Here is an 18,155-nt window from a genome sequence, read left to right on the forward strand (position 1 = left end):
CTGAAGGAGCCGGGGGACCCCAGGAGCGCTCCCTTCGCGCTGCTGCCCGCCCTGGCCGAGGAGCGCGACAGCGCCGAGGAGGAGGAGGAGGAGGAGGAGGAGGACGGCGAGAAGCCCAAGAGGAGGGGCCCGAAGAAGAAGAAGATGACCAAGGCCAGGCTGGAGCGGTTCCGGGCGCGGCGGGTCAAGGCCAACGCCCGGGAGCGCACGCGGATGCACGGCCTGAACGACGCCCTGGACAACCTGCGCAGGGTCATGCCCTGCTACTCCAAGACGCAGAAGCTCTCCAAGATCGAGACGCTGCGGCTGGCCAGGAACTACATCTGGGCCCTGTCCGAGGTGCTGGAGAGCGGGCAGACGCCCGAGGGGAAGAGCTTCGTGGAGATGCTGTGCAAGGGGCTCTCGCAGCCCACCAGCAACCTGGTGGCCGGCTGCCTGCAGCTGGGCCCGCAGCCGCTCTTCCTGGAGAAGCACGAGGAGAAGCCCTGCGAGCCGGCCCTGGCCGGCCACTCCTTCGGCTACCAGGGGCTGCCCAGCCCCCCCTACGGCTCCATGGAGTCCCACCTGCTGCACCTGAAGCCGCCGGCCTTCAAGGGCCTGGTGGAGGCTTCCTTCGGGAGCCACCCCTCGGACTGCTCCACGCCCCCCTACGAGGGGCCCCTGACGCCGCCCCTGAGCATCAGCGGGAACTTCTCCCTGAAGCAGGACGGCTCCCCCGAGCTGGAGAAGCCCTTCCCCTTCGTGGCCCACTACCCCTCGGTCAGCCTGGCCCACGGGCACGGCTCGCACTTCCAGGGCTCCGTGCCCCGCTACGAGATCCCGCTGGACGTCGCCTTCGAGTCCTTCCCGCCCCACGCGGCCGGGCCCCAGCTCGGCGCCATCTTCAACGAGTAGCGGGGCCGGAGGCGGCTTTGGGGAGGGGACGTGTCCCCAGGATGGACCCTGCTGGGACAGGGACCCCGAGCGTCTCTGCAGGACGTGGCCCCGAGGCGGCCGGTGGCACCGCTGCTGTGCCAGCTGTCCCCAGGAGCCACGAGAGCCGGTCTGGACTCTGGGCGGGCACTGCTGCGTCCCCCAGAGATGTTCGGGAAATCCCGAAGGTGTTTCCACCTCCAGGACGTCCATCCCGACACCAGGTCCAGCCCTTGGACTGTCCATCCTCTCCCTGTCCCCCTGGTGTGGGGACACCGCCCCTCCTGCCCCCTGGGGTGGCCACTGTCCCTTCCCCACGTGGGGTCACGGGTTGCCCAGTCCAGCAGGGGCCGGGTGGGAACGAGCCGGACACTTGGGAAACCAGCACGGAAATTCCAACCCCAGGGAGAACCTCTTCCTTCTGCCATCATGGAGGGGGGACAGTGTCCAGGGACGGGGGGACAGTGTCCAGGGACGGGGGACAGTGTCCAGGGACGGGGGGACAGTGTCCAGGGATGGGGGACAGTGTCCAGGGACGGGGGGACAGTGTCCAGGGATGGGGGACAGTGTCCAGGGAAGGGGGACAGTGTCCAGGGATGGGGGGACAGTGTCCAGGGATGGGGGGACAATGTCCAGGGAAGGGGGACAGTGTCCAGGGAAGGGGGACAGTGTCCAGGGAAGGGGGACAGTGTCCAGGGACGGGGGGACAATGTCCAGGATGGACAGATGGTGTCCAGGGACAGTGGTCCATTGCCCTGCGATGGTGGCCCATCATCCATGCACATCCCGGTCCCTTACCCGGGGTCACAGCCAGGCCCTGTGCCCATCCCTCCCCTGCTCCCCTCCCCAGCCTCACCCCCTGTGCCCCTCAACAGACCTGGGAACCTCAGGTGGGATCCCACCGATCCCTCCCAGAACCCCAATTTCATTGGGATCCTGCTGGTCTGGATGGAATCCCATTGATCTGGATGGGATCCCAACGATCCCTCCCAGAATCCCAATTTCATTGGGATCCCACCGATCCCTCCCAGAATCCCAATTTCATTGGGATCCCACTGATCCCTCCCAGAACCCCAATTTCATTGGGATCCTGCTGATCCCTCCCAGAGTCCCAACTGGAGCAGGAGCCCCCGACCCCCCTCTCCCTTTGTCTCCTCTGGGTTCTCAGCGTCCCCTGCCCTGCTCCGAGTCCTGAGCACCAACACAAACCTCTCCATTCCCGCTTTATTTATTCATTCCTGTGTGTGAGGAGTCCTAATTTATTTCCTCCCGTTTTCCACGGCAATCTGGGGTGTGCCCGAGGTTCCCCCTCTGCCTCCCAGGCTCGTGGTGGGAATTCCCTGCCTGGAGACCTTGTGGGTTTGGCCGTGCTGGCGCTCCAGGGTTATTTATTAGCCGTTATTTATTTAATTTATTTCCCTCCCCGCCTGATTCCTTCTCTGGTGACAAACCCCAAATTCCCACATTTAACCCCAAACTCCGTCTCTGACGGCCGCTCCGTGGGTTTGGGATCCTGCCAGCAGCTCCCAACTCCTCTGTGCGTTTCCAGATGAGCAATAACTTCTCAATGCTATGCAACGATTTTATTTTGTTTTTCAAGGAAAATCCAGCCACTATTTTTGATGTCCCGCTGGCCTCGCCAGCCCGGCTGGCCAAATCTCCCTGGATTTGTACAAAGTTGGGAATTTGGAGATGGTTTGGGGTCCCTGCCCAGCCCCGGCTCCTGGGGCTTGGTCCCTTTTGTACTGAAAATGATTTATCCTTTTGTAAAGAGAGCAGATTTGGGGTTTTTAGCTCAAATAAAGTCGTGGTCTTGGTTCAAGCAGCTTCGCCCCGGGGCTGTTGTCTCCTTTTTGGGGGGCTGGGGTGAGGGTGGGGGGCTGCCAGAGGATCCGAGCCCCCTGTGCTGGGGTCCAGCCGGGATCCCTGACCTTGGAGTGGGGCTCTGTGGGACTGGGGGGATTTGGGGTCCCAGGAATGGGGCAGAGCAGAGCCCTGGGGGTACTGGGGGGGTTTGGGGTCCCAGGAATGGGGCAGAGCAGTCCTGGGGGTACCCAGGGGATTTGGGGTCCCAGGAATGGGGCAGAGCAGAGCCCTGGGGGTCCCAGGACTGGTTTGGGGTCCCGGGAACAGGGGTGCAGGACAGCCCGGGGGGCACAGGGACATTTGGTGAGCTGAGATTTGTCCCCAGTGCCTCGCGGGGGGGACGCGGCCGTCCTGACTTCACCCCGGGCCCTCCCTGGCGGCACCCCCGGCTCCCTCCGGCCCTCCCCAGCTGCGCCCCGAGCCCTCGGCAGCGTCTGGCGGCGGTGGGGCCGCGTCCCCCCCGCGTCCCCTCGCGCGGGGACCCCGCTGTCCCCGCCCCGCCGTCCCCCGGCCCCGCGCCGGCTGTGCCGGAGCCCGGGGGAGCCGCCGCCGCTCGGCCCCGCAAGCTGCGCCCGGCTCGGGCTGAGGGCGGGGGGCTCTCCGGGGGCCCCCGCAGCTGCAGCCGGGCCGGGGGGGCCCTGCGGGGCCGGGAACGGGCGGGGGGCGAGGGGGAGACCTCGTGTGTCCCCAGGAAAAGGGATTTGGGGACAGGGATGGGGATGTGGGGTGGAAGTGCCTGGGATGGACCTACCTGGACTGGGCTTACCTGGGAGGGGGCTCGGCCTGCCCCGCTCTGGGGGAGGTGGAGGGGACCAAAATGTCACCCGGCCGCGTGTGCACGGAGGGACACGAACAGGGGCTGGGACACAACCCCCAGGATGTGACAAAAAAACCCCGGGCTGGGACACAAACCCCAGAATGTGACACGAACCCCGGGATGTGACACAAAGCCCGGGCTGGGACACAAACCCCGGGCTGGGACAAAAACCCCGGGATGTGACACAAACCCCGGGCTGGGACACAAACCCCAGAATGTGACACAAACCCCGGGATGTGACACCCCTGCGAGCCCCCCCACGCACCCACAGCTCCGTGCCGGGCACCCCCACGCCCCCCTCGCACCCCCCGGTGCCATCGGGCCCCCCCAGCGATGCCCTGGGCTGAGGACAGCGGCCGCCGCCGCCGGGCCGAGGGTCCAGCTGTGCCCCCGGCCCCCCCGGCCCCTCTCCCGCTGGCCGGTGGCCAAGCCCCGCTCGGTGCCAGCCCCCCCGGGCACGTGTGCGCCCTTCCAGCAGCCCCGGCCCGTGCCAGCAGGGCAGGAGCCGTGCCAGGCCCGCGCTGCGAGGGCACAGCTGGCCCCGGCTCGCTCGTGCCGGGAGGGGGCACGGAGCACCCGGGGGTGGGGGCGCCCCCCGTGTCCCCGCAGGACACCGGGGCGGGGGTGGCACTGCTGAGGAGGGGCGCGCTCACTGCGCCCTGCCCGGGGGCCGTGGGGAGGGTCCCCCGTCCTCTCTGGGGGTCTTTGGACACCCCGCAGCCCCCCCAGGGGTCCCACAAGTGGGGGGAGATGGGGGAGGTGAGGCCAGGGGGCAGCTTCCCCTCCCATCCCACCTGGGGAATTCTTGGGAGGGGCATTGGGGGGGGTCCGACCTGTCCCACGGAGGGGACACTCTGATCCATGGAGGGGACATTGACCCACGGAGGGGACACTCTGACCCATGGAGAGGACACTGACCCACGGAGGGGACACTGACCCACGGAGGGGACACTGACCCACGGAGGGGACACTCTGACCCACAGAGGGGACACTGACCCACGGAGGGGACACTCTGACCCACAGAGGGGACACTGACCCATGGAGGGACACTCTGACCCATGGAGGGGACACTGACCCACGGAGGGCACACTCTGACCCCAGAGGGGACTCCCTGTGCCCCTCCCCCATTTGGGAGCCGCCCCCAGCCCCGGGGGTCTCGGCTGGGGCTCGCCCTGGTTTCCCGGGCAGGGTGGGGCTGCCCGGGGCTGGATAATTGCTAAGCCCCGCTAAAGCCCGGCTTTCGGGCTGTAATTCTGATATTTGTCTGTAATCTGATAACGGCCGGGAGCTCCTGACGTGCCCGGCTCGGGAACCCGCGCGGATTTTCCCGCTAAGCCGCAGATCGCGCTCGGGGCTCTCCTCCTAATCGCCTTTTCCCCGTGGGCACGGCGGCTTTGGCAAAGGAACTTTCCCTCTTTTCCTGCGGATCGGAGGGGCGGAGGGGCCGCGGGGGTCCCGCAGGATGGAGGTGGTGGCACCCTGGGGACCCGGGGGTTCCATGGGGTCGGGAGCCCCGGGAGCGAACCCCGTCACCGTCACCCGGGGGGCTCAGGGGAGGTTCCTGCTCCCCCTCAGCTCAGGGGGTCCTGGATGAGGCTGGGAGGCTCCTGTGTGGGGTGGGCCATTCCTGTGGCATCATCGGTCTGTCTGTCCGTCCATCCATCCATCCTGTCCATCCATCCATCCATCCATCCATCCATCCATCCATCCATCCATCCATCCATCCATCCATCCATCCATCCATCCATCCATCCATCCATCCATCCATCCATCCATCCATCCATCCCTCTGTCCGTCCATCCCTCTGTCCGTCCATCTGTCCCTCCATCCCCTGCATCCCACGGTCCCCACCCAGGGCAGGACTTGTGCCCTGCGGTGCCACCGAGGGCTGGCACCAGAGCTGTCCCCAACCCCAGCAGGGCAGGGCTGGCACCGGGGCTGGCACCAGAGCTGTCCCCATCCCCAGCAAGGCAGGGCTGGCACCGGGGCTGGCACCAGAGCTGTCCCCAGCCCCGGCAGGGCAGGGCTGGCACCGGGGCTGTTCTCCCCTTCCCGGGAGATCCCGGGAGATCCCTCCCGGCTCTGGGAGGCCCCGGGGATCCGGTCCAGCCCCGTCCCAGGCTGGGGCTGGGCCTGGCGGCTGCCAAGGCAAACTCCGGGGGCTCGGGGCGGTTTTCCTGCTCTAATACAAGTCCAGGGAGCTCCCGGCTTAATCCTCGCAGATAAACCAACAGCGCAGAGATTTGGAGTTGTTGACGAAGTCTCTGCTCGGGCGAGATTAGAGCTCGGCTTAGCGGGGCTGCACGAGGGTTTGGGGACGGTTTAATCAGAATTTGTACAGCAATAATCCCATCTTTAAACTCGTCCCCGGGCCAATCCCTCCCAAGTTGTGGTGGGGGGAGGTGGGGGGGGCCTCGGGGGTGTTTCCAGCCCAAATGAGTCGGGGGGAGTTCACACGGCAGAGAGGGGATGTGGGGGGAGGCTGAGGGAAATTCCTCCCGGTGGGGGTGGGCAGGGCCTGGCAAGGGGTGCCCGGAGGAGCTGAGGGTCCCTGGCAGGGTCCGAAGGGGGCTCGGAGCACGCAGGGACAGGGGGAGGTGACCCTGTGACCCTGCAGGGTGGCTCTGGCTGGGCTTTAAATCCCTCCCAGCCCTCTCCTGGGTTCGAGCACCCCCGGCTTCGAGGATTCCCGCGAAATCCCCGCACAAACCCCGTAAATCAGCCCCAATCCCTGAACTCAAACCGGCACCGAGCCCCGGCTCCGCCACCCCCCCAAACCCTCCGCCAGCTCCTCGGCCGTGCCTCAGTTTCCCCCGGGGAATCACCAAGCCCTGGCCCGGCGGGGACGCGGCGGCTTCTGTGTCGCTTTCAGGGAGCACAAAGGGGCCCCGGCGGCACAGATGGAGCCTTTCAGAGGGGACCCGGGCTCCTGCCGCCGTCTGCCGCCGGCCGCTGCCTCCCGCCGCAATCCCCCTTAATTGAATCCGCACTTTCATAGCTCATTACCCCTCTGATGGATTGGATTAGCAGTTGGCTGCTCCGAGCGCTCGGCGTCCCCGCGGGCGGCGACACCGGGGTGCCCCGGGGGCACGGGGGGCTCCCGGCCACGAGCGGCAGCGCGGGGGCAACGGACGCGACCCCTCCGTGGGTGCCCAGCGGTGAGGGCCGGCTGCGGGCAGCGGTGCCGGCACCCCCGGGACCCCCTGGGCATCCCTGGCACCCCCGGGCATCTCCGGACCCCTCGGCATCCCCGGCACCCAGGCATCCCCTGCCCCCCTCGGCATCCCCGGACCCCCAGGGCATCCCCGCACCTCCATGGCATCCCGGACCCCCTGGGCATCCCCGCACCCCCTCGGCATCCTGGACCCCTGGCATCCCGGGACCCCCTGGGCATCCCTGGCACCCCCGGCATCTCCGGGACCCCTCGGCATCCCCGGCACCCCCAGGGCATCTCCGGGACCCCTTGGGCATCCCCGGGACCCCCAGGGCATCCCCGGCACCTCCAGGGCATCCCCGGGACCCCCAGGGCATCCCCGGCACCCCCTCGGCATCCCCGGGACCCCTTGGGCATCCCCAGGACCCCTTTGGCATCCCTGGCACCCCCTGGGCATCCCCGGATTCACCGTGGTGAGTTCCAGGGACCCGGCTGTGCCCCCACTGTGCCAGGGACAGGGTGAGTGCAGTGCCCACCCCGCTGTCCCCCCGTGTCCCCACCTGGGGCGCCCCTCAGAGGATGCGCGGTGGGGATGGCCCCGGTGGGGGTTTGGGATGGCCCCAGTGGTTTTGGGATGGTCCCAGAGGTGTTTTGGGATGGTCCCAGCGGTTTTTTGGGATGGCCCAGTGATTTTGGGATGGTCCCAGTGGTTTTTCGCTCTGGGGGGAGCGCAGGGGACCCCCCGACACCCCCGGGTGGGAGCGGGGCTGGCCCAGGTGGGGCCGGGGGGACCCCAGGTGGGGCCGGGGAGCCCCCACGGGGCTGGGGGGGGGTCCCCACGGGGCCGGGGGAGCCCCCACGGGGCTGGGGGGGTCCCCACGGGGCCGGGGGGTCCCGGGGGCCCCGCGCTGGCGGCAGATGGCCCCGGGCAGAGCCCCCTCCCCTCTGCCCTGTCCGCTCTCGGCTCTGGCTCCTTTCCCCAGGCGGCTCCGAACTTCCCGGGCAGCAGGGCCGGGAATGCGCCGCTCCCGGAGCGCCGTTCTCATGGATAAAAGATGTTACATATGTACGTTTTAATGTACTTTATATATTATATATATATATATATACACACTTTTTATATATGTGTAAATATATTTTTAATATACTTTTTAATATATATATTATATACGTTTGTTTTCACCTATATATAAAATATACCTATGTATATATATACACATTATTATAATTATATATATATGTTTTAATACACCTATATAAAAATATACACATATATATTTAATATCCATATATATATATAAATATACTTATGTGTATAGTTTTAATATACTGATATATAGATAATATACATATTTATATATAAATAATATAATGTATCAATAATTTATTAATTGTGGTATAATGTTTATAATTTACCATTATAATCCCACAATATAATCTATTAATAATAATAATATAATTAATAAATAATATAAATTATAGATAATACTACATAAATATCCGAACAAAAGTTATTCTATGGGATCTAATTTACGTAGAAACCCATATAAAATATATAAATGCACCATCGAGTGTAATATGTGTAAGTGAAGAGATAAAATTGTTTGTAGCACAGAATATCCTATATTATAACGTACAAATATATATTTATTATTTCAATATATTATTATAAATATTTTATATTTTAATATATAATTTATTTTTATGTTTTTATATATTTTAATATATTATATAGTTCAATATAATTATTGTATATTTCATATTTCTGTATTATTTCCTGCCCTTTCCCAGCGCCGGCGGACGCGGGGCCGGGGTTTGTGCCAGCCCGGGGGCAGCGGGTTCGTTTGGCACCCGGGAGGGCAGAGCCGGGCAGGGCAGGGCAGGGCAGGGCAGGGGTGGGCAGGGCAGGGGTGGCAGCGAGGAGCAGCTGGCACCGCTCCCGGCCGGGCTGGGGGCACCTGGAGCGGCCCCGTCCCGCAGCTCTGCCCTGCCTGGTGCCCCCCAGCCGGCCCGGGCCACCCCGGCCCCGCCGAGAGCTCTGTGTCACCCCCCGTGTCCCCCGGTGTCACCCCGGCTGGACCCCTCAAACTGCTCCGTGTCACCCCCCGTGTCCCCCGGTGTCCCCCGGTGTCACCCCGGCTGGACCCCTCAAACTGCTCCGTGTCCCCCCGTGACCCCCGGTGTCACCCGGTGTCACCCCGGCTGGACCCCTCAAACTGCTCCGTGTCCCCCCGTGTCACCCTCGTGTCACCAGGGCTGGGCCCCTCCGAGGGCTCCCAGTGTCACCCCCGTGTGCCCCCGGCTGCGGGGACACCCCCGGCTCCCCCCGAAGCCGCCCCCTCCCCGATTTCCCAGCGCATTTCTATAAATCAAGCTGCGGCATGTCCCCTCCCCGCGCGGGGTCTGGGGTCACCCGCGACCCCCGGCAGATGGCGCGGGGCCCGCCAGCCCTGCCCGGGACCATCTGTCAGCCCTGGGACCCCCCGGCTGCGGCCCCGCCAGCCCGGGCTGCGGCAGGAGGGGACGGGGACAGCGCGGGGCTGGTGGCTGTCACCCCCCCTCCCCAATTGGGACCCCCCAAATCCGGGGGTGAGCGAGAGAAGGGGCGGAGCGGGGGGTGCTGGGGGGTCCCGGTGCCTCGGGGCCGGCGGGGGGCCCGGGGAAGGGCGGGGGGTCCTGGGCGTGCCGGCCCGGGGGTTCCGGGGGTTGCCGGCCCGAGGGGTGCCGGCCCGGGGGTCCGGGGGGTGCCGGCCCGGGGGTCCCGCTGCCCCCCGGGATCTGCTCGGAGCCCCCGGGGCGGTGCTGGAGCAGCTGCAGCCCCGAGCAGCCCCAGCTCGGGGGGTTTGGGGGCTCTGGGGAGCCGCGGCCCTGGGGAGAGCTCAGCTGGGCGGGGGTGGGGGGCACCCGGGGCAGAGCCGAATTCCCGGGGAGGGGCTCCAGGGGACAGAGCCCCCGGGACCGGCGGTGTCGGGGGGGGGGAAAAGCCTCGGGGGGGCTCAGGGAGGGGGTGGGGGGACAAATGGAGGGAGAAATGGGGCGCGGGGGGATAAAGGGGGGCTGCTGCAGGGACACCCCGAACCCAGCGCTCCTCCAGCCAGGGCAGTGTTTATTCCGCTCAGGATCCTCCTTTCCGTGCCAAATCCTTCCCTCGCCGCCGCTCTTCTGCCGAGCCCGGGCCCGCCACACGCGGCGGGGTCTGGGGGTGTCCCCCCGTCCCCTCCCCGCGGGGTTCGGCCCCAGGCACCGAGGGCCCGCCCCTCCCGGGCCCCTCCCGGGCCGGGCCCTCGGTGCCGCCGCTCCCGTCCCGCGGCCCCGAGCAGCGCGGGGCGGCCCCGGGACCCCCCAGCCGAGCCCCCCTCAGGGGGACCCCACCCTCAGGGTGACACCGCCCTCAGGGATGACATCACCCTCAGGGGGACACTACCCTCAGGGGGACATCACCCTCAGGGGTGACACCGCCCTCGGGGTGACACCACCCTCAGGGGGACATCACGTAGGCGGTGGCGATGAACCTCCTGCCGCCGCCGTAGGTGGCCTTGGTCCAGGGGTAGGTCTGCACGCTGAGGCGGTGCCCGCCCAGGCTCAGGTGGCATCTGCGGGGACACCGCCGCCTGTCACCGCCCGCCGCCGCCCCCCGCGGGTCTGTGCCCCACGGGGGGGCTCCGGGGGGCTCTCGGTGTCCCCACACCCACGGTGCTCCAACCCACAACCCCATCTACAGGGTGCTGGACAGGAGGACACGGGATGGACAGAAGGACATGGGATGGACAGAGGGACATGGGATGGACAGAAGGACATGGGATGGACAGAAGGACTTGGGATGGACAGAAGGACTCGGGATGGACAGAGGGACATGGGATGGACAGAGGGACTCGGGATGGACAGAGGGACATGGGATGGACAGAAGGACTCGGGATGGACAGAAGGACTCGGGATGGACAGAGGGACATTGGATGGACAGAAGGACACGGGATGGGCAGAAGGACGCAGGACAGACAGAGGGAGCAGGACAGACAGAGGGCCACAGGACAGAGAGAAGGACACAGGACAGAGAGAGGGACACAGGACAGACAGAGGGACACGGGGTCGGCACTCACGCCCGGCCGGGCCGCGCGAGGAAGCAGAGGGTGTAGAGGCCGAACTCGAACTCGGGGCTGCAGCCGATGAAGGCCGAGCCCACCTCCTTGTAGAAGCCGTCCCAGCTGAACTGGAGCCCCAGCACGTCGGGGTACGTGTCCCACTGCAGGGGAGGGGGCTCAGCAGCCTGGGGACCCCCCCAGCCCAGCCCAACAGGAACCCCCCAGCCCCTCCAGGGGGGTCCAGAGCAGCTCCTGCCGCGCTGGGGGGTCCTGGCAGAGCCCCCCGGCCCCAAATCTCTCCCGCAAGACTCGGGAGCCTCTCCTGCCCCGGCACTGTGGGGTCCGGCCCTTCCCACCCCACAGGGAGGGGCAGGGGCAGCGCCCCCGATCTGTGGGTCCATCCCCAGCCCCAAATCCCCTCCTGCCCCGGCACTGTGGGGTCCGGCCCTTCCCACCCCACAGGGAGGGGGCAGGGGGATGCCCCGAGCAGCCCCCCCAGCGCTCACCGGCCCGTTGAAGTTGTGGCTGAAGTAGTTGACCACCCCCTGCTTCTCCAGGAGGTAGAAGCGGATCCAGTTGTGAAATCCAGAGACTTTTCCCTTTTTCACCTCCCCTAAAACACAGAGGGGACGCCGGGATGAGCCCCCGGCCCGGGCAGGGCTGTACCTGAGAACACCTGCTGGCTGTACCTGAGAACACCTGGGCAGGGCTGTACCTGAGAACACCTGACAGGGCTGTACCTGAGAACACCTGGGCAGGGCTGTACCTGAGAACACCTGGGGCAAGGCTGTACCTGAGAACACCTGGGCAGGGCTGTACCTGAGAACACGTGCTCGAAGCCGCTGGAATCACGCTCGCCGTCCCCTCGGGAGTAGAGGCCGAACCACATCTGGTTGAGATCCTGCAGGAACTCCTGCTCGGAGCTGTAGCGATCTGCGGGGAAAGGAGGGAGAGGCTGGGCTGGGGCAGGGGCAGGGCTGGGGCTGGGCTGGGATGGGGCTGGGGCTGGGCTGGGGCTGGGGCTGGGCTGGGGCTGGGCTGGGCTGGGGCAGGGGCAGGGCTGGGCTGGGCTGGGCCCTGGGAAATTCAGATTTTCTGCACTGACACCTCTGACCCCCAGGAGAGCGCTGCCTTTGGCCTGAGGCCAATTCCAAAATTGATGGATAACCTGGGATTGTGGGTGTGGAGGTGATCAGAAGTGAGTCCTGTCACAGGGTGGAAAACACCCGAGTCTGGGTGTGAAATATCCTAACGTGGATAAACAATAAACACCCGAGTCTGGGTGTGAAATATCCTAACGTGGATAAACAATAAACACCCGAGTCTGGGTGTGCAAATGAAAGTGAAATATGGATTAGAAACAATAAACACCTGTGTCTGAATGTGAGCTATCCTCTCGAGTGCCTTCAATGCCAACCTCCAAAAAGGAAGCTGAGGGCCAGCGGGGTTCCCCATCCCTTCCCCACCTGTCCCTCGGGAATTCCCTCGGCAGATTCCCCCTGTTCCCACCTGGCTGGGGCTTTGTGGAAGAGGTTTTACAGGGACTCCTGAGAGCCAGAGAGAAGTTTGAAAAGAGAATCCGTGTTTGCCCCTGAAAGAATTTCCTGCCAAGGTCGTTGACATAGAAACCAGGAAAGCAAAGGATAAATAAGAGAAACCTGCAGTAACCCCAGCGAGCACTTTGTTTGTGTCTCGTGACCAACGAGCACAGTGTGAATTTAGGAAGTTTGTAAGAACGTGCAGAAGGCAAGAATGCTAAAACAAAAACGGCTTTGAAGCCCCCTGAGAATGGAGTGTGCTGCTTGGGATTGCCTCCCCTCGGGGTCCCCCGTTCCCCACACTCACTTTTTCCCTGCAGGAACACGAAGAGTTTCCTCATGAGCTCCGTGTTCATCACCTCCTCGAGGAAACGCTGCTGCTCCTGCAGCTCCTCGGCCGTCACCTCCTCCTCCCTGCCCGTGGCCCTCTGGTAATTATCCAGCAGCTTAATGAAGCTGGCGTAGGTGGGCTTGGAGAAGAGCTCCTCGTTCACGTACCTGTAGAGCCTGGGGAGAACGGCTGGAGTTCAGCTCCCTCCTCCCAGCCCGGGGCCACCGTCCCTCCCGGTGCCACTCACGGCTGTGGGGACCGGTCCCGCTTGTCCCCGGTCTCCTCGGGGCCCGCCAGGTGCTGCGGGTTGAGGGCGATGTCGCTGGGCCGGGCCCGGTTGTGGTCCAGCCCGTAAAGCTGCTCCGAGAGCTGCAGCAGCTCCTGCTCCGAGATGGAACCGCTGCTGCTGGAGAATCCCTCTGTGGGGACAGCGGGGCTGGGGACAGCTCTGGGATCCGTGGGAGGGTCAGGGATCCGTGGAAAGGGCAGGGGATCCATGGAAAGGTGAGGGGATCCATGGAGAGGTGAGGGATCCATGGAGAGGTGAGGGATCCGTGGAAAGGTGAGGGGGATCCATGGAGAGGTGAGGGATCCGTGGAAAGGTGAGGGATCCATGGAGAGGTGAGGGATCCGTGGAAAGGTGAGGGGGATCCATGGAGAGGTGAGGGGATCCATGGAAAGGTGAGGGGATCCATGGAGAGGTGAGGGATCCATGGAAAGGTGAGGGATCCATGGAAAGGTGAGGGGATCCATGGAGAGGTGAGGGATCCATGGAAAGGTGAGGGGGATCCATGGACACCCCGAGGAATGGAGGGGACACCCCAAGGAACGGGGGGAACACCCCGAGGAATGGAGGGGACACCCCCAGGAATGGAGGGGACACCCCCAGGAACGGGGGGACCCCCCGAGGAATGGAGGGGACACCCCGAGGCACCCGCGGCCGTTCTGTCCCTCCGGACTCACCGCGGGTTCGAGCTCCGCCCTCGGCGCCTTCCCCACCTGCGGAGCAGAGAGGAAAAGGAGCTCAGGGTGTTGGGGACACCTTGGGGACACCCTGGGGACACCCTGGGGACACTCTGGGGACCTGCAGAGGCTCAGAACCCCCCCCGGGGCCGGGCGCTCACCGGGCCCGCAGTGCCTCCCGTGGTCCTCGCAGCAGTTGCGCTCGGCCTCGCACCCGGGGTGACAGTGACACTCGTCCTCCTCATTGAAGGGCTCCCCGCAGCGTCCCTCGCACGAGTCGGGGGCCGTGTACAGATCTGTGGGGACACAAACAGGGGGTGGCACTCAGGAGGGGCTGAGTGCGGCCACCCCCAGTCTGGAGCATCCCTGTGTCACCCTCTGTCCCCTGCCGGACCAGCCCCAGGCAGCCCAGGAGCCAGCCGGGATCTGTCACCAGGGGCGCTCCTGTGGGGCCGTGTTTGTCACAGCCTCAAGGTGACACCGGGGAACAGCCCCGGAGCGGAGCTGCTCCCCGTGATTCACCCGGGATGAGCCCCAGAGGCCCGGGTCACCCCCGGAGCTGCTCCCCGTGTGTCACCCAGGATGAGCCCCTGAGCCCCGGGTCACCCCCGGAGCTGCTCCCCGTGATTCACCCGGGATGAGCCCCTGAGCCCCGGTCACCCCCGGAGCTGCTCCCCGTGAGTCACCCGGGATGAGCCCCTGAGCCTTGGTGACCCCCGGAGCTGCTCCCCGTGAGTCACCCGGGATGAGCCCGGGCCCCCTGGAGGAGCTGCTGCATTCCAGGCCAGCCTCGTTTGCATCGTGCTGGGAAAACTGGGAAAACTGGGAAAACTCCCTCCCGAGCTGCTCATAACAAACGCGCTGCTGAGCACCGGCTTGGTGACACAGAGCAAACTAAAAATAGCAGCCTTGAAGGGGACAAGGGACACTCTCAGAGGGACGAGGGTGGCCCTGTCCCAGCGGTGTCCCAGTGCCAGCAGTGTCCCTGTGCCAGCAGCGTGTCCCTGTCCCAGCAGGGTGGCCCTGTCCCACAGGGTGTCCCCATGCCAGGCTGTGCCAGCAGGGTGGCCCTGTCCCACAGGATGTCCCCATGCCAGGCTGTGCCAGCAGGGTGGCCCTGTCCCACAGGGTGTCCCCATGCCAGGCCGTGCCAGCAGGGTGGCCCTGTCCCACAGGGTGTCCCCATGCCAGGCCGTGCCAGCAGGGTGGCCCTGTCCCACAGGGTGTCCCCATGCCAGGCTGTGCCAGCAGGGTGGCCCGGCTGGCAAAGGCAGCCCTGGAGCAGCGGGCGTTGCCCTCCCTGGCGGAGCCGTCGCAATCTCCGGACATCTGAGGCACCGCGGGCTTGCCCAACTCGGGTGAAAGGTGGCCCCGGGGCAAATCCTGATGCGGCTGATCCTGTCCAGGGACACCCAGGCGATGACAGCGACATCCAGGTCGCGAGGGCGGCAGCGAGGCGATGACAGTGACATCCAGGCCAGGAGGGTGGCACCAAACTCCCGCCGCCTTCCCTCGCTGTTTGTCCCCTTTGTCACTTCGCCCCAGTTATTTGTGCCCGGTGATGTCACCCCGGCCCTGCAGGTGCTGAGGGATCCCTTGGCTCCCTCGGCCCCCAAATCCCAGCTCTGGGGGTGTCCTTGGCTCGGGGGTGTCCTTGCCTTGGTTTTCCCTCTTGGATTCCCATCCCCTGTAAATCCTTTAAACAGACGGATTTTAGCCGGGAGGGTCTCCAGGTTTTCCCGAAGCCCCTGAGAAGAGCTGGGAGAACTTCCAGGGCAGGGACATGCCATGGATGGGGTGCCCAGTGCTGCCCAGTCCCTCCCAGTGTGACCAGTCCAGCCCCAGCCCCACTGGGATCAATTCCCCCGGCTCACCCATCGCTGCCGGGGTTGTGCAAGGCAGGGCCTGCCCACGCTGCCCCGTCACCGCCGAGCCCGGCCCGGTGCCGGTCCCGTGTGGCCCGGGGGTGTCACAGCGGCCCGAGCGTGTCCCAGCAGCCCGAGCGTGTCCCAGCAGGGCCCCGACCCTGACTCAGCCCTCGGAGGGGCGGGCTCAGCATCATCCCAAATCCCCAGTCCCAAATCCCCAACGCCTGAGCGGTGTCAGGGCAGGGGAACGGCTCCTCCTCCTCACTCGGACACGACCCTAAATCCCTAAATCGACCCTAAATCCCTAAATCGACCCTAAATCCCTAAATCGACCCTAAATCGCTGCAGGGTGCTCAGCTGTCCCTGGTGGGGGCAGGAGGGGCTGTTGGAGCTCTTGGAGCTTTTTGGGGCTGCGGGGAGAGCTGGAAATGCCACAGGGATGGTGGCTCGGGACAGAAGGACAGAAGGACAGAAGGACAGAAGGACAGAAGGACAGAAGGACACGGCCCATCACACTCAGCCACCCCGGGGGTTTTTGGCTGGTCCAGCCAGAGGAGGTTTTTTGGCTGATCCTGCCCCCAGATTTTCCCCGGCTGCACAAAGCACAGAAATATTTCTCTTTCTCAGGGTGGCCCAGGGAAGGGGGGGTCATTCCCTGCCCTGCTCCATCTCCGAGCCCTGGGGAGGTGCCGGAGCTCTCCCAGTGCTCCCAGTTTGGTTTCGGGCTCGGGGATGAGTCAGCTCAGCCAGAGCCGCGTCCTCGAGCCCCTGGCCTGACTCAGGACCTCGTTCCTCTGGGAAAACACGGATCCAAACCCAGCCCAGCTCCAGAAGGGACCATCTGAAGGACAAAGGACCCTGGAACAGAGCTGTGGACAGCCTGAGCTTCCCAAAGCCCCAGCTCCCATCTCCAAACCCTCCGGTGAGCCCTGGCCGTGGGACAGTCAGGGAAAATCTCCCACTGCCCACACGAGGAGAAGTGGAGCGGGTGCAGGGCCAGCAGACAGGCCCAGCAGGTGGCCAGGACTGACCACAAGGCAGCCGAGCTTCCCAGCCACCTTCACCACCAAGGCTTTTCCTTCTGGGGCAGCTCAGGACTCACACGGGGGTTTGGGAATTTACTCGGGAAATCTGGGAACTCACAGGGGAAATTTGGGAACTCACAAAGGAAATTTGTGAACTCAGAACTCACTCAGGAGTTTGAGAACTCACAGAGGAAATTTGGGAACTCACAGAGGAAATTTGGGAACTCACATGGGAAATTTGGGAACTCACTCAGGGGTTTGGGAACTCAGAACTCCCTCAGGAGTTTGGGAAACTCCTGCTCCCAGCCCCAGGCAGGTTTGGAGCTCCTCCTGTGAGCTGGCCTTGCAAAACTCCTCGTCTCTCATCCCAGGGGGACTCATCCTCTCCTGGGACATCAGATACGGCTCCTGGCAGCGTCGGGGGTGATGAAATCCCGTCCTCAGCGCCAGGGGATCCCGGCTCAGGCTTTGTGCAAGAACTCAGCACCTCCTCATCCCCGCGGGATCCCGGCTGCCAAATCCTGGTGCCCCCGAGGTCCCCCTTAAAGCCAGAGCCCCCCGAGCCCCCCCCGGGTGGGGCACAGCTCGGTCTGGGCTGCGTTTGCCACCTGAGCTGCCCCAGTGGCCACAGCGGGAAGCTGGACACGGGATTGGGATTGGAAACCACCCGGAGCTGGTTTTCCGTGGGCAAATGGAAAGGAGGAGCCAGCAGGAGCTCTGAGCTCTGAGCTCCTTGAGCCGCGCAGGACCGAGGCAGGCTCGGACACACCGGGACCCGCCGGGTGGGCCCGGCTGCAGACCGGGAATTGGACAACCCGCTCCCAGCCCGGGCTGGATTTCCAGCATGGAAAATCGCCCTCCCCTTCCCCGCGGAGCCCGGCGGGGCCAGCCCAGCTCTCCCAGCCTGGCCGAGCTGCCGGGGGAGGGCAGCGCTCCCGGCCCGTGCCCCGGGACCCCGCAGCCCCCGCTGGCTACTCACGGCCGGAGGCGCAGCCCAGGGCGATTCCTGCCCCCAGCAGGAGCAGCCAGCGCTCCATGGTCCCTCGGGAGGCGCTCCGGGAGTGCCGGGACGGGTCGGGAGTGCGGGAGCGCCCCGGAGCTCCCGGCTATTTGTGGGTCCCGCGGCGGGGAGGGAGGGGCGTGATGGCAGCGAGGGCTCCACGGGCGGGCTGCACCCCAACTTCCCCAAAACTCATTAAGAGCACGGCTAATTACAGGCTGCCCGCAGTGGGAGGAGGGCCGGTAAATCCAGAATCCCGGGCTTGCTCCACAACCCCCGGGGGCGGCCGAGGCTGCGGGGGGAGGGTCCCGGGGGGGCTTTGCCCACCCCCCAGAACCGGGCACCGGGGGCACAGCCGGGTCCCTGGCTGGGGCTCGTGCTCCGGGGGACTGGTGTGAACTGGGAGCAGCGTTAATTGGGGGTAATGAGCTCTCCCAGCTCAGCCCTGGAGGTTGTGACCCCCCCCCTCCCCTCCGGATCGGCCTCGTTGGAGCCTCCGGGTGCTCCAGGAAAGCCCAAAATTGCAGCACAGCCCCGGGGGGAGGTTTGGGGTCATCCCTGCCCGCTCCCCCTCCCAGGGTGAGCCCAGAGCTGCTCCAGGG

At 65.0% G+C, this 18,155-nt stretch overlaps 3 protein-coding genes across 3 annotated transcripts in view; 2 read left to right on the forward strand and 1 right to left on the reverse strand.

The window, feature by feature from the left end:
- The window catches only part of NEUROD4 (neuronal differentiation 4), a 3,281-nt gene extending 2,387 nt beyond the window's left edge, over nt 1-894 (forward strand). Inside the window, exon 2 of the mRNA XM_050984880.1 lies at nt 7-894. Within this exon, the coding sequence (XP_050840837.1) occupies nt 7-894 (888 nt within the window). The remainder of the gene's footprint in view (nt 1-6) is intronic.
- A 41-nt stretch (nt 895-935) lies between these two features.
- On the forward strand, nt 936-7,226 carry LOC127060765 (collagen alpha-1(X) chain-like). The gene is made up of 3 exons (XM_050984881.1): nt 936-1,042; nt 3,188-3,457; nt 6,626-7,226. The coding sequence occupies exons 1-3, from the start codon at nt 936-938 to the stop codon at nt 7,224-7,226; spliced, it is 978 nt and encodes a 325-aa protein (XP_050840838.1).
- A 2,818-nt stretch (nt 7,227-10,044) lies between these two features.
- ENDOU (endonuclease, poly(U) specific) lies at nt 10,045-17,692 on the reverse strand. The gene is made up of 9 exons (XM_050983743.1): nt 17,533-17,692; nt 13,822-13,956; nt 13,661-13,696; nt 12,945-13,116; nt 12,674-12,873; nt 11,648-11,761; nt 11,335-11,441; nt 10,847-10,989; nt 10,045-10,342 (listed from the first exon to the last, which is right to left on the reverse strand). Exons 1-9 carry the CDS (start codon nt 17,588-17,590, stop codon nt 10,228-10,230), a joined length of 1,080 nt encoding a protein of 359 aa, XP_050839700.1. The 5' UTR covers nt 17,591-17,692; the 3' UTR covers nt 10,045-10,227.
- Nucleotides 17,693-18,155: the final 463 nt, after the last annotated feature.

The sequence above is a fragment of the Serinus canaria genome, chromosome 25 (assembly GCF_022539315.1).
Source record: "Serinus canaria isolate serCan28SL12 chromosome 25, serCan2020, whole genome shotgun sequence".
NCBI lineage: Eukaryota > Metazoa > Chordata > Aves > Passeriformes > Fringillidae > Serinus > Serinus canaria.

Bases quoted from the DNA above. Each gene is read 5' to 3' on its own strand.
- ENDOU (XM_050983743.1), bottom strand. From the start codon at position 17,590: ATGGAGCGCTGGCTGCTCCTGCTGGGGGCAGGAATCGCCCTGGGCTGC. The intron at 11,442-11,647 runs GTACAGCCCTGC...TCTGTGTTTTAG, and splicing joins CTTCGAGCACGTGTTCTCAG to GGGAGGTGAAAAAGGGAAAA. The intron at 10,990-11,334 runs GTGAGCGCTGGG...CCTCCCCTGCAG, and splicing joins GCCACAACTTCAACGGGCCG to TGGGACACGTACCCCGACGT.
- LOC127060765 (XM_050984881.1), top strand. From the start codon at position 936: ATGGACCCTGCTGGGACAGGGACCCCGAGCGTCTCTGCAGGACGTGGC. The intron at 1,043-3,187 runs GTCTGGACTCTG...GGCCCTCCCCAG, and splicing joins CCCAGGAGCCACGAGAGCCG to CTGCGCCCCGAGCCCTCGGC. The intron at 3,458-6,625 runs GTGTGTCCCCAG...TTGGATTAGCAG, and splicing joins GGGGGCGAGGGGGAGACCTC to TTGGCTGCTCCGAGCGCTCG.